The 15,193-nt window shown below is 43.1% G+C and overlaps 1 protein-coding gene across 1 annotated transcript in view; it reads left to right on the top strand.

Annotated features, from left to right (window-relative positions):
* The first annotated feature begins 7,546 nt into the window (after nucleotides 1-7,546).
* The window catches only part of LOC137277588 (polycystin-1-like protein 3), a 52,224-nt gene continuing 44,577 nt past the window's right edge, over nucleotides 7,547-15,193 (top strand). Inside the window, exons 1-8 of the mRNA XM_067809393.1 lie at nucleotides 7,547-7,553; nucleotides 8,641-9,216; nucleotides 9,277-9,576; nucleotides 9,607-10,236; nucleotides 10,691-10,800; nucleotides 11,238-11,360; nucleotides 14,477-14,564; nucleotides 15,078-15,178. Of these exons, the coding sequence (XP_067665494.1) occupies nucleotides 7,547-7,553; nucleotides 8,641-9,216; nucleotides 9,277-9,576; nucleotides 9,607-10,236; nucleotides 10,691-10,800; nucleotides 11,238-11,360; nucleotides 14,477-14,564; nucleotides 15,078-15,178 (1,935 nt within the window). The remainder of the gene's footprint in view (nucleotides 7,554-8,640; nucleotides 9,217-9,276; nucleotides 9,577-9,606; nucleotides 10,237-10,690; nucleotides 10,801-11,237; nucleotides 11,361-14,476; nucleotides 14,565-15,077; nucleotides 15,179-15,193) is intronic.

Genomic DNA, 15,193 nt, shown 5'->3' with positions numbered 1-15,193 from the left:
GAGTCTGCTAATTTTATCAGTTTGTTGCGTTTTTGAAGCCGTGTGATTTCCGACGTGACCAACGTTTCGCAGTCCTCAAATCGTTGATTTTGAATAGCTACCAGAATTTGATTTACTGAATCTAATGTCTCTTCATGAAATTATGTTGGATTTTCTTGCTGAAGTATCGCACCAAGCTGGGCGTGTGACGTGTTGGCCGTGCTTGCACTTGAGCGAGAATGAACAATTCAAATGTTAATCACCTTAAATACCCCAGTCTAGCGCCACCTACTGGCGTAGACTACTCTACTCACAAAGCTCCACACCACTAGGAGAAATTAATATCCTTCTTATTCATCCTACAAACGAAAGAAATTACATTTCCATCACAATGGCACTAGAATATATATCAAGTATTCCATCACAATGACACTAGTATATGTATCAAGTATTCCATCATAATAACACTAGAATATATATCAAGTATTCTATCACAAAGGGTCAGTAGCTGATTGGTGATTGGTTGAATATGCTGAACAGAAGCAGGTAAAACAGCAGCTTGCAGGTATCAGTTGCCGATCGCCTAGCTGGCCTATTTCCATAGGGCGTTTGACGTGCACGTTTCTGGCGTAATTTAGGCGCCGCCTTGCTGTCGGCCCTCGCAATTTTCCGATCATCATCGGAATCATCCGCCAATTCGTTGGAAACATAGTTTCTTCAACCTCCCTCAGACGAGTCTGCTAATTTTATCAGTTTGTTGCGTTTTTGAAGCCGTGTGATTTCCGACGTGACCAACGTTTCGCAGTCCTCAAATCGTTGATTTTGAATAGCTACCAGAATTTGATTTACTGAATCTAATGTCTCTTCATTGAAATTATGTTGGATTTTCTTGCTGAAGTATCGCACCAAGCTGGGCGTGTGACGTGTTGGCCGTGCTTGCACTTGAGCGAGAATGAACAATTCAAATGTTAATCACCTTAAATACCCCAGTCTAGCGCCACCTACTGGCGTAGACTACTCTACTCACAAAGCTCCACACCACTAGGAGAAATTAATATCCTTCTTATTCATCCTACAAACGAAAGAAATTACATTTCCATCACAATGGCACTAGAATATATATCAAGTATTCCATCACAATGACACTAGTATATGTATCAAGTATTCCATCATAATAACACTAGAATATATATCAAGTATTCTATCACAAAGGGTCAGTAGCTGATTGGTGATTGGTTGAATATGCTGAACAGAAGCAGGTAAAACAGCAGCTTGCAGGTATCAGTTGCCGATCGCCTAGCTGGCCTATTTCCATAGGGCGTTTGACGTGCACGTTTCTGGCGTAATTTAGGCGCCGCCTTGCTGTCGGCCCTCGCAATTTTCCGATCATCATCGGAATCATCCGCCAATTCGTTGGAAACATAGTTTCTTCAACCTCCCTCAGACGAGTCTGCTAATTTTATCAGTTTGTTGCGTTTTTGAAGCCGTGTGATTTCCGACGTGACCAACGTTTCGCAGTCCTCAAATCGTTGATTTTGAATAGCTACCAGAATTTGATTTACTGAATCTAATGTCTCTTCATTGAAATTATGTTGGATTTTCTTGCTGAAGTATCGCACCAAGCTGGGCGTGTGACGTGTTGGCCGTGCTTGCACTTGAGCGAGAATGAACAATTCAAATGTTAATCACCTTAAATACCCCAGTCTAGCGCCACCTACAGGCGTAGACTACTCTACTCACAAAGCTCCACACCACTAGGAGAAATTAATATCCTTCTTATTCATCCTACAAACGAAAGAAATTACATTTCCATCACAATGGCACTAGAATATATATCAAGTATTCCATCACAATGACACTAGTATATGTATCAAGTATTCCATCATAATAACACTAGAATATATATCACGTATTCTATCACAAAGGGTCAGTAGCTGATTGGTGATTGGTTGAATATGCTGAACAGAAGCAGGTAAAACAGCAGCTTGCAGGTATCAGTTGCCGATCGCCTAGCTGGCCTATTTCCATAGGGCGTTTGACGTGCACGTTTCTGGCGTAATTTAGGCGCCGCCTTGCTGTCGGCCCTCGCAATTTTCCGATCATCATCGGAATCATCCGCCAATTCGTTGGAAACATAGTTTCTTCAACCTCCCTCAGACGAGTCTGCTAATTTTATCAGTTTGTTGCGTTTTTGAAGCCTTGTGATTTCCGACGTGACCAACGTTTCGCAGTCCTCAAATCGTTGATTTTGAATAGCTACCAGAATTTGATTTACTGAATCTAATGTCTCTTCATTGAAATTATGTTGGATTTTCTTGCTGAAGTATCGCACCAAGCTGGGCGTGTGACGTGTTGGCCGTGCTTGCACTTGAGCGAGAATGAACAATTCAAATGTTAATCACCTTAAATACCCCAGTCTAGCGCCACCTACTGGCGTAGACTACTCTACTCACAAAGCTCCACACCACTAGGAGAAATTAATATCCTTCTTATTCATCCTACAAACGAAAGAAATTACATTTCCATCACAATGGCACTAGAATATATATCAAGTATTCCATCACAATGACACTAGTATATGTATCAAGTATTCCATCATAATAACACTTGAATATATATCAAGTATTCTATCACAAAGGGTCAGTAGCTGATTGGTGATTGGTTGAATATGCTGAACAGAAGCAGGTAAAACAGCAGCTTGCAGGTATCAGTTGCCGATCGCCTAGCTGGCCTATTTCCATAGGGCGTTTGACGTGCACGTTTCTGGCGTAATTTAGGCGCCGCCTTGCTGTCGGCCCTCGCAATTTTCCGATCATCATCGGAATCATCCGCCAATTCGTTGGAAACATAGTTTCTTCAACCTCCCTCAGACGAGTCTGCTAATTTTATCAGTTTGTTGCGTTTTTGAAGCCGTGTGATTTCCGACGTGACCAACGTTTCGCAGTCCTCAAATCGTTGATTTTGAATAGCTACCAGAATTTGATTTACTGAATCTAATGTCTCTTCATGAAATTATGTTGGATTTTCTTGCTGAAGTATCGCACCAAGCTGGGCGTGTGACGTGTTGGCCGTGCTTGCACTTGAGCGAGAATGAACAATTCAAATGTTAATCACCTTAAATACCCCAGTCTAGCGCCACCTACTGGCGTAGACTACTCTACTCACAAAGCTCCACACCACTAGGAGAAATTAATATCCTTCTTATTCATCCTACAAACGAAAGAAATTACATTTCCATCACAATGGCACTAGAATATATATCAAGTATTCCATCACAATGACACTAGTATATGTATCAAGTATTCCATCATAATAACACTAGAATATATATCAAGTATTCTATCACAAAGGGTCAGTAGCTGATTGGTGATTGGTTGAATATGCTGAACAGAAGCAGGTAAAACAGCAGCTTGCAGGTATCAGTTGCCGATCGCCTAGCTGGCCTATTTCCATAGGGCGTTTGACGTGCACGTTTCTGGCGTAATTTAGGCGCCGCCTTGCTGTCGGCCCTCGCAATTTTCCGATCATCATCGGAATCATCCGCCAATTCGTTGGAAACATAGTTTCTTCAACCTCCCTCAGACGAGTCTGCTAATTTTATCAGTTTGTTGCGTTTTTGAAGCCGTGTGATTTCCGACGTGACCAACGTTTCGCAGTCCTCAAATCGTTGATTTTGAATAGCTACCAGAATTTGATTTACTGAATCTAATGTCTCTTCATTGAAATTATGTTGGATTTTCTTGCTGAAGTATCGCACCAAGCTGGGCGTGTGACGTGTTGGCCGTGCTTGCACTTGAGCGAGAATGAACAATTCAAATGTTAATCACCTTAAATACCCCAGTCTAGCGCCACCTACAGGCGTAGACTACTCTACTCACAAAGCTCCACACCACTAGGAGAAATTAATATCCTTCTTATTCATCCTACAAACGAAAGAAATTACATTTCCATCACAATGGCACTAGAATATATATCAAGTATTCCATCACAATGACACTAGTATATGTATCAAGTATTCCATCATAATAACACTAGAATATATATCAAGTATTCTATCACAAAGGGTCAGTAGCTGATTGGTGATTGGTTGAATATGCTGAACAGAAGCAGGTAAAACAGCAGCTTGCAGGTATCAGTTGCCGATCGCCTAGCTGGCCTATTTCCATAGGGCGTTTGACGTGCACGTTTCTGGCGTAATTTAGGCGCCGCCTTGCTGTCGGCCCTCGCAATTTTCCGATCATCATCGGAATCATCCGCCAATTCGTTGGAAACATAGTTTCTTCAACCTCCCTCAGACGAGTCTGCTAATTTTATCAGTTTGTTGCGTTTTTGAAGCCGTGTGATTTCCGACGTGACCAACGTTTCGCAGTCCTCAAATCGTTGATTTTGAATAGCTACCAGAATTTGATTTACTGAATCTAATGTCTCTTCATGAAATTATGTTGGATTTTCTTGCTGAAGTATCGCACCAAGCTGGGCGTGTGACGTGTTGGCCGTGCTTGCACTTGAGCGAGAATGAACAATTCAAATGTTAATCACCTTAAATACCCCAGTCTAGCGCCACCTACTGGCGTAGACTACTCTACTCACAAAGCTCCACACCACTAGGAGAAATTAATATCCTTCTTATTCATCCTACAAACGAAAGAAATTACATTTCCATCACAATGACACTAGAATATATATCAAGTATTCCATCACAATGACACTAGTATATGTATCAAGTATTCCATCATAATAACACTAGAATATATATCAAGTATTCTATCACAAAGGGTCAGTAGCTGATTGGTGATTGGTTGAATATGCTGAACAGAAGCAGGTAAAACAGCAGCTTGCAGGTATCAGTTGCCGATCGCCTAGCTGGCCTATTTCCATAGGGCGTTTGACGTGCACGTTTCTGGCGTAATTTAGGCGCCGCCTTGCTGTCGGCCCTCGCAATTTTCCGATCATCATCGGAATCATCCGCCAATTCGTTGGAAACATAGTTTCTTCAACCTCCCTCAGACGAGTCTGCTAATTTTATCAGTTTGTTGCGTTTTTGAAGCCGTGTGATTTCCGACGTGACCAACGTTTCGCAGTCCTCAAATCGTTGATTTTGAATAGCTACCAGAATTTGATTTACTGAATCTAATGTCTCTTCATTGAAATTATGTTGGATTTTCTTGCTGAAGTATCGCACCAAGCTGGGCGTGTGACGTGTTGGCCGTGCTTGCACTTGAGCGAGAATGAACAATTCAAATGTTAATCACCTTAAATACCCCAGTCTAGCGCCACCTACTGGCGTAGACTACTCTACTCACAAAGCTCCACACCACTAGGAGAAATTAATATCCTTCTTATTCATCCTACAAACGAAAGAAATTACATTTCCATCACAATGACACTAGAATATATATCAAGTATTCCATCACAATGACACTAGTATATGTATCAAGTATTCCATCATAATAACACTAGAATATATATCAAGTATTCTATCACAAAGGGTCAGTAGCTGATTGGTGATTGGTTGAATATGCTGAACAGAAGCAGGTAAAACAGCAGCTTGCAGGTATCAGTTGCCGATCGCCTAGCTGGCCTATTTCCATAGGGCGTTTGACGTGCACGTTTCTGGCGTAATTTAGGCGCCGCCTTGCTGTCGGCCCTCGCAATTTTCCGATCATCATCGGAATCATCCGCCAATTCGTTGGAAACATAGTTTCTTCAACCTCCCTCAGACGAGTCTGCTAATTTTATCAGTTTGTTGCGTTTTTGAAGCCGTGTGATTTCCGACGTGACCAACGTTTCGCAGTCCTCAAATCGTTGATTTTGAATAGCTACCAGAATTTGATTTACTGAATCTAATGTCTCTTCATTGAAATTATGTTGGATTTTCTTGCTGAAGTATCGCACCAAGCTGGGCGTGTGACGTGTTGGCCGTGCTTGCACTTGAGCGAGAATGAACAATTCAAATGTTAATCACCTTAAATACCCCAGTCTAGCGCCACCTACTGGCGTAGACTACTCTACTCACAAAGCTCCACACCACTAGGAGAAATTAATATCCTTCTTATTCATCCTACAAACGAAAGAAATTACATTTCCATCACAATGACACTAGCATATATATCAAGTATTCCATCACAATGACACTAGTATATGTATCAAGTATTCCATCATAATAACACTAGAATATATATCAAGTATTCTATCACAAAGGGTCAGTAGCTGATTGGTGATTGGTTGAATATGCTGAACAGAAGCAGGTAAAACAGCAGCTTGCAGGTATCAGTTGCCGATCGCCTAGCTGGCCTATTTCCATAGGGCGTTTGACGTGCACGTTTCTGGCGTAATTTAGGCGCCGCCTTGCTGTCGGCCCTCGCAATTTTCCGATCATCATCGGAATCATCCGCCAATTCGTTGGAAACATAGTTTCTTCAACCTCCCTCAGACGAGTCTGCTAATTTTATCAGTTTGTTGCGTTTTTGAAGCCTTGTGATTTCCGACGTGACCAACGTTTCGCAGTCCTCAAATCGTTGATTTTGAATAGCTACCAGAATTTGATTTACTGAATCTAATGTCTCTTCATTGAAATTATGTTGGATTTTCTTGCTGAAGTATCGCACCAAGCTGGGCGTGTGACGTGTTGGCCGTGCTTGCACTTGAGCGAGAATGAACAATTCAAATGTTAATCACCTTAAATACCCCAGTCTAGCGCCACCTACTGGCGTAGACTACTCTACTCACAAAGCTCCACACCACTAGGAGAAATTAATATCCTTCTTATTCATCCTACAAACGAAAGAAATTACATTTCCATCGCAATGGCACTAGAATATATATCAAGTATTCCATCACAATGACACTAGTATATGTATCAAGTATTCCATCATAATAACACTAGAATATATATCAAGTATTCTATCACAAAGGGTCAGTATTCTTGCATGCAAGCAAGACTTTCCCGAGTGCACTGGTTGCCATTTGGCCGCTGGTGCGGTACTAACAGGAACGTTATGCAGTGCATAAATGTACTAACTTCTTTCAGTGGCGTTTTAGAAGTTGGGAAGTACAATATAGACAGATTGTGTGCATAACAGCTTCTTTACTTCGGAGTGCGACATCTCCGTGCTCAGCTTGTACCTGCTTGACAACGATAATAATATTTCCCAGAAAGTTCTTGGTGGGTTCGACAAGGTAGCGTTTCATGGGAGAAGTCGCATTCGCTGTCTAGACAGCGTGTGGAGCGGGCAGGGACCCTCGTAAGCCATATCTGCCTCACTGTGTTAGGATCATCCGAACCATCTCTGTTGCATTTGCTTATTCTATTTATATAGCGCCGAAACCCATCTAGAAGGTGCTCTCTGGCGCTGTACGTAAGTGAAAGTTATCGGTTCTTGTCACAATGGTACACGAAGCAGTGTCGAAACGTCGCACTCACGAAATGACATAATTCTTTCAGACAAATGAGAATAAAAGATGCCATATTAATAATGAACCAGTTAAATTTGGCATTCTGAATGGCCCTTTTTTATCATGAGACTTGTTTTATTTTCAGGCTGTTCTTTTGCTTTCCATGAACGCTATGAAAGGTAAGCGTCATATACTAGTATATGCTACAGCAGATTTCACGCACGGCATCAATGAATGGGGGGTAATGGTAGCTCTGTTGTGTAAGGCCTTGTAATTCGGTGTGCAGTTATATCCCTTAGACTGACCAGGAACCTGCTATTGTGAGTTGGAATCTCCGATCATCTGAATTATGGGTGTAGTGGTTTACTTTTAGGTTTCGGTAAAAGTGTAACAGTGGCATTAGGGTTCTTCTACCGTGTCAAGTTGACGCTGGGATAGTCTGTCTCACAGAGCCAAGCGATCGAATTATAGAATCGTATCCAACTCAACTTTAGAATCAGTCTGAGTAAATCAGTCTCAGAAATATTTGTTACGCTCCTCGTGTGAGTCTAACAAACCCTAGTAGGAGGTCGTGTCATGTAACCTTTCATAATGACCAATCAGAACACAGCTTTTCGAATCGAAAAAGTGGACATTTGCACATACCTTTGACCTTTTACCTCGAAAAGGTTAGTTCCAGAAGATTCTGAATGCTATTTTCCGCACGATCGCTTCCGGGTGATGGACATGGAGCACGCTTCACTATCAACAGTGAGTAAAAAGTCTCTGAAAATGGCGTTTTTGTCAATATTGAAGGATGTCAGCTTGCGGAAATACTGGCTAATGGTAACCATGTTATCAGAAAGCCCTGAGCGTATATACTCGAAGTCAAATATCTATGTTTCATGCGGAATTTCGTTTGCTGAGGGATCAGTGTTAATGACCGGGGAATTTTGTAAGTCCCGCCAAGCCCTAAACAGTCGCCGTTGTCTGATTGGTTAAATCCTTCCGGGCGTCCTGCGTTTGACTGGGCAGTCATAGGTCTGTCAAAGGTTACTTGACGCGACCTCCTACTAGTTTTGTTCTTGGTTTTCATGAATCAGTTGCGGAGTGTAACGAATAATACTGATACTTACTGAGTCTGATTTAGAATGACGTGTAGGTCTATATTACCAGCGATGTGAGCCTGAGAGCAGGCATCGTGATATATGGAATATATGATATATGAGTAATCGTTGTAATACATGAATTATGATACCAGCCGTCTGCTTGTGATCTCATTTTCAGTGCTTTCCCAAGGTAATTGGACAAATACCACAGCCCATTCAAATGTTACTCTAACTTCTGCACAACCTCCTACTACCCAGATGACCACAACTGATTCTACCGACGACGGTACATCAGTTATGGCAACAGAATATACGTCAGATTACTCAGTGACGGAAGAATATATATCAACACAGATAGTGACGGAAGATTCTACACTGTTTTCTTCAACTGGGGAACTGACAACAGAAACACTTTCCAGTGAAGAGCCAACAACAGTCCCTCCTACAACTGAAGGTCCAACAACAGCCTCTCCTACAACTGAAGGTCCAACAACGGCCTCCCCTACAACTGAAAGTCCAACAACGGTCTTTGATACAACTGAAGGTCCAACAACAGCCACTCCTACAACTGAAGGTCCAACAACGGCCTCTCCTACAACTGAAGGTCCAACAACAGCCTCTCCTACAACTGAAAGTCCAACAACAGCCTCTCCTACAACTGAAGGTCCAACAACGGCCTCCCCTACAACTGTAGGTCCAACAACGGCCTCTCCTACAACTGAAGGTCCAACAACAGCCTCTCCTACAACTGAAGGTCCAACAACGGCCTTTGATACAACTGAAGGTCCAACAACGGCCTTTGATACAACTGTAGGTCCGACAACGGCCTCTCCTACAACTGAAGGTCCAACAACAGCCTCTCCTACAACTGTAGGTCCGACAACGGCCTTTGATACAACTGAAGGTCCAACAACAGCCTCTCCTACAACTGAAGGTCCAACAACGGCCTTTGATACAACTGAAGGTCCCACAACGGCCTTTGATACAACTGAAGGTCCAACAACAGCCTCTCGTACAACTGAAAGTCCAACAACGGCCTTTGATACAACTGTAGGTCCGACAACGTCCTTTGATACAACTGAAGGTCCAACAACAGCCTCTCCTACAACTGAAGGTCCAACAACGGCCTTTGATACAAGTGTAGGTCCGACAACGGCCTTTGATACAACTGAAGGTCCAACAACAGCCTCCCCTACAACTGAAGGTCCAACAACGGCCTCTCCTACAACTGTACGTCCAACAACAGCCTCTCCTACAACTGTACGTCCAACAACAGCCTCTCCTACAACTGAAGGTCCAACAACCGCCTTTGATACAACTGTAGGTCCGACAACGGCCTCTCCTACAACTGAAGGTCCAACAACAGCCTCTCCTACAACTGAAGGTCCAACAACGGCCTTTGATACAACTGAAGGTCCAACAACGGCCTTTGATACAACTGAAGGTCCAACAACGGCCTCTCCTACAACTGTACGTCCAACAACAGCCTCTCCTACAACTGAAGGTCCAACAACGGCCTCCCCTACAACTGAAGGTCCAACAACGGCCTCTCCTACAACTGAAAGTCCAACAACGGCCTTTGATACAACTGAAGGTCCAACAACGGCCTTTGATACAACTGAAGGTCCAACAACAGCCTCTCCTACAACTGAAGGTCCAACAACGGCCTTTGATACAACTGAAGGTCCGACAACAGCCACTCCTACAACTGAAGGTCCAACAACAGCCTCTCCTACAACTGAAGGTCCAACAACTGCCACCCCTACAACTGAAGGTCCAACAACGGCCTTTGATACAACTGAAGGTCCAACAGCGGCCTTTGATACAACTGTAGGTCCAACAACAGCCTCCCCTACAACTGAAGGTCCAACAACGGCCTTTGATACAACTGAAGGTCCGACAACAGCCCCTCCTACAACTGTAGGTCCCACAACGGCCCCTCCTACAACTGAAAGTCCGACAACAGTCCCACCTACAACTAAAGAGCAGACAACTCTTCCCACTGGTTTGTTCAATTAATGAAAACGGTTCCTTTTGTCTTAGAATGTGTGTCTGCTATGTTGTGAAAACATAATACATGCCCGATTGAGACATTTATCCATTTCCTGTCAGCTTGACAAACTAACTACGAGAGACTGGTTGATTGAAAACACAAATTGTTTGAATGTAACATTAATCTTTGTTACACGGTTGTTTGTATACATAAATGTATTATTGGGTTGTTTCAGTTGATCTTTGTGCATCCTCTCCATGTGAAAATAACGGCACGTGCATCTCCAGCAGCACTTCCTACAAGTGCACATGCACGTCAGGGTTTGGTGGAGAAAAGTGTAAGAAGGTTTGTTAATTTACTGTCAAGGTTGTTGTATTGGTGAAAAAAAGTTAACAAAATAACTAAAATAACATCTATGTTCGTTTTCCTTGGTCGTACTTGTGTACACTTGATCCAGTGATTATAGTACCGCAACATTTATACCTGCATCTTAATATCCAACTACTGTAACAATTCTTATTGAGAAGACCGTCAGGGTTCCACCTCTGGAAGGTTTGCACTTGTGCAGTAATGTTAAATTGAGTGTAATATAAGACACATGTCTCCATGATGCTTCATTATCGGTGGTCTTGGCGATGGCGGTGGTGGTGTGTTTGTGTGTGTTTGTGTGTGTGTGTGTGTGTGTGTGTGTGTGTGTGTGTGTGTGTGTGTAGGGGTAGGAGTGAGAGGAAGGGAGACAGCAGAAATAAAGCGACAGAGATATGCTAAAAACTGCTTTCCAGCTCACAGTTGAACGCGAAGCTCTGTCCATTGATGCATCTGCACCCGATTCCTTCGAGAAGACTGAGAATGTGCTGCAAGGATTGAAAACAGATATTGACAGCGCCACCAGTATCGACGTATTGGTACGTATTCCGTAAGAATAGGTCTTCCGCAATCGAGGCAACCCCGTAGAAGGCGACTAACGGAATCGAGTGGTCAGGTTCGCTGACTTGGGTGACACATGTCATGCGAGGTTCGGTGCTCATAATGTTGATCACTTGATTGTCTAGTCCAGACTCGATATGTTACAGACCTCCGCCATATAACTGAAATATTGCTGAGTGCGGAGTTATACAACACACAAACAGCATATTTAGGTTATGTGAACACCAGGTGAATACTCTCGTTGTGTTCTGGACTGGTCAATGTGTTTCTGGAATGTATCACTCTTTTAGACAATCAATTTGGCTGTACACTTTCCTTTAATATGTTTTGGTTTTGTTTGTTAAGATAGTACTTGTTCTTGTGCAGTAACGTAGATGTTTAAACTCAGTGTAATGTTTCATTGATATAAACTAGTGGGCAAAGGAAAGTAAACTCCCGTACGACCTACGACGACGATGTTCCTGGGTCAATACCATTCCACGCAGAGGAGTTCTAATATCTGCTGCATGTGGCTTTGACTGGTGGCCCTAGAGCCGTTGCCGTTTCCGTTTCCGTTGCCGTGATCACCGGGTTGCGCAAGTGAACGATCCCCTCCCCCTCCCCCCCACCCCCCCCCCCCCACCCCACCCCCCACCCCCACCCCCATCTCTCTCTCTCTCGGTCTCGCTTTCTCCTCGCGCTGCTAGCAGTGGCATTTCGGTGGTTTTCTGTCAGCTGCGATATATGGCCAACGATGTGCTGCCTTTTTTGTACCAGCTCTCGGCAAGCATTTTGTGAAATCACTTTCTTTTGCCCATGCCCAGACTAAATGAGAGAGAATGAGTTTTGTTTTGCTCCGCGATATTCCAGCAATGTCTTGAGGGAGGGCATCAAAAATAGACATCACACATTGTACCAAGATTGAGATTCGACTATCCCACCGCCCCGCTTAAAATGATAAAATATAATTAAAAAAAAAAGATATTATCATTTACCCGAGAGGTATGACAGAACTAATAACATTAAGACGTCACCTCAGTCTTTGTGACGTAATAAACATGGCAGTTAGTAGAATATCATTTCAGTAAAAGACTACAAGCGTTTGGAATCAGTCTTGGGACGACATTAGTGATGCACATACGAGGGTTGGCTGAAAAGTTCTCAGTCTGAGTGGTTTTTCCCCACCAGGTAGAGACAGGTGTTTGCCACCAATGAGGACAATCATTTAGTGAATCATAGACACAAGAACTACAAACGTACTAATAGTTTTATCTCAACTACAGCTCTTTTGGTAAACCTACCCTCTGAAATCTTTAGAATTGGACTAAACTGAATACAGGGCAGTCATCAAGTACTTGCAAAAGAAAGGGATGTCCCCAACACAGATACATGCTGACATGGTCTCCACTCTAGGGGATGATGCTCCTTCATTTTCCACAGTAAAGAAGTGGGCTGCAGAATTTAAAGCTTTGATGATGACCCACGCTCAGGAAGGCCTTCAACAGCAACCACTCCAGAAAACATCACGCGAGTGCTCGATATGTTGATGGATGATCGACGATTGACTACTCGACATATTGCTAGTATAGTGGGCATCTCTCATGAGAGGGTTGAGCATATTATCACCAACGAATTAGGAATGACTAAAGTTTCTGCAAGATGGGTGCCAAAGCTCTTGACAGCAGAACAGAAACGTGTCAGGTTCCAGACGTCCCTTGACAATTTGCGTCGTTTTGAAGCAGATCCCTATGATTTTGTGGCACGATTTGTAACTATGGATGAGACCTGGATACATTACTTTCAACCAGAAACAAAACTACAGTCAAAACAGTGGAAGCATCCTGATTCACCTGCTCCGAAGAAAGCCAAGTCTGTCCTTCAGCTGGAAAGGTGATGGCATCAGTCTTTTGGGATTCCAGGGGTATTCTGCTCACTGATTATCTTGAAAAAGGTCAAACTATCAACGGCAGATACTATGCTGATCTACTGAACCAGTTGCGAGAAGCAATCAAAGCCAAACGACGAGGGATGATCGCTAAAGGTGTCCTCTTCCAAAAAAGACAATGCGCCTGTTCACAAATCGGTGGTGGCCATGTCAACAATCCGCGATTGTGGCTTTGAACTCATTGACCATCCTCCTTATTCACCTGATTTGACTCCTTCTGACTTCCACCTGTTCCACAAAATGAAAGAGGAACTCGCCGGTCGCCATTTGGCAAGTAATGATGACGTCATTTCCGCTGTGACTGATTTTTTAGGGTAGCTGAAGAAGATTTCTTCCTGACAGGGAATCGGGCCTTGCAGCATCGCTGGCAAAAGTGTGTGAACTTGGAAGGGGACTATGTAGAAAAATAAATTACAAACGTGGACTTTGTAACTTTTTGTCACAGTGAGGCTTGGAACTTTTCAGCCAACCCTCGTACAATTCAGAATATATGGATGTCAACTGCTTTATTTTGATGAACACGAGCTTTCGAAGTATATTCCTACTAATTTGTCGGGGAAAATAAAAATTCTGGGAAACAGTTAGCTGTATGAGAACATGTGAGGCAACAGTTATAACATAACAACAAAGGAAACCAGTAACTGGCGCTGATTGGTGAGGACAATGGACAATTAGGAGCCAAGGATTAATCCGGGCATCAATGATGAGATGACAATGGCGACACTTACCAGAAAAAGCCATACTGAGTGGTTAATGACAATACACATTTAGAAGCCAGGAATTAATCCCGGTTTGAAGAGTCCGATAAACATGTTGACGTGGAAGTAAGCACTAATAATCAAATTAACAAATCCCAAGCGCTGGGCAGGGATATTTCCTGGTCACGGTTTATTGCCGATACGGATCTCTTTCTCTGTGTGTATAGCATGCACTGGCTGTCTCTGTCCACAAACCGAAAACATTGCAGGGATGGTTGTTGATAACACGCCGTACCGAATTACATAACTAGCAACGCTAATCGATTCGAATTCATATAATGCATGTCACAAGAAACTGTTGTAAGATACAATATATGTATGTCGCCGAAAGCGTTGTCTCAAATATAATTAAATATACTTACAAAGTAGTCATGACAGACATTCATTAAAATATGTTATTTGTTTATTCCAGAACCGAACTTCCAATGTCATCAGCGTCATTGTTGGGAAGGCAGCGGAAGCGAACTGGACAGGGACACAGTTGCAAAAAGCTGGTCAAGGTTAGTGGCAGAGCTCGTGCCACAGTTCGTAGACTCTTTTAGGGTCGGTCGCCATCAATCCTTGCCGTTGTAACAGGTGGCTGATGGGATCGGGAGTCATGCGCACTGACATGGTTGATAATTTGTCGTGGTATTCCCGCAGTTTCAAATTACGTATCCCGCTCAGATTTAGCATACCGACTGTGGGCCGATGTGTCCCTGTTCTGTCCCTGTGTGTCGAAACCACTCATATTAATGCCACCTTTGAAACTAGTGAGTGAGTGAATATTTTGACTCAGTTATTTACCGACCGCCAGTGTTATACATAAGTCAGTCAATGTTACATGCAAAACCATTTGTCAACACCACGGCAACTCACCATCATATATATTGGTGACAAATTCTCGAAACAGTGTAGCTTCTTGATTCTTTCTGGTGACCGGCAACCCAGCTTAATCAACATTTTAAAGAGTGGTGCATCTATCTTTGATAGGGGTAGATATATTATACGAGTTTTTATGTGATCTATTTCAGATGTTCTAAACAGTTCGAACGCCCTTCTGTCATCTCTTCGGGTGCACGCCGACGCATCAGTTTTACCAGGAAACGACTTTGCTGACACCGAAAACCCCCAGGTACTTCACCCTCCG

Source organism: Haliotis asinina, chromosome 1 (assembly GCF_037392515.1).
Source record: "Haliotis asinina isolate JCU_RB_2024 chromosome 1, JCU_Hal_asi_v2, whole genome shotgun sequence".
NCBI classification, from domain to species: domain Eukaryota; kingdom Metazoa; phylum Mollusca; class Gastropoda; order Lepetellida; family Haliotidae; genus Haliotis; species Haliotis asinina.
Note: the sequence above shows the minus strand (reverse complement) of the source record. Positions and strands in the feature narration are given on the sequence as shown.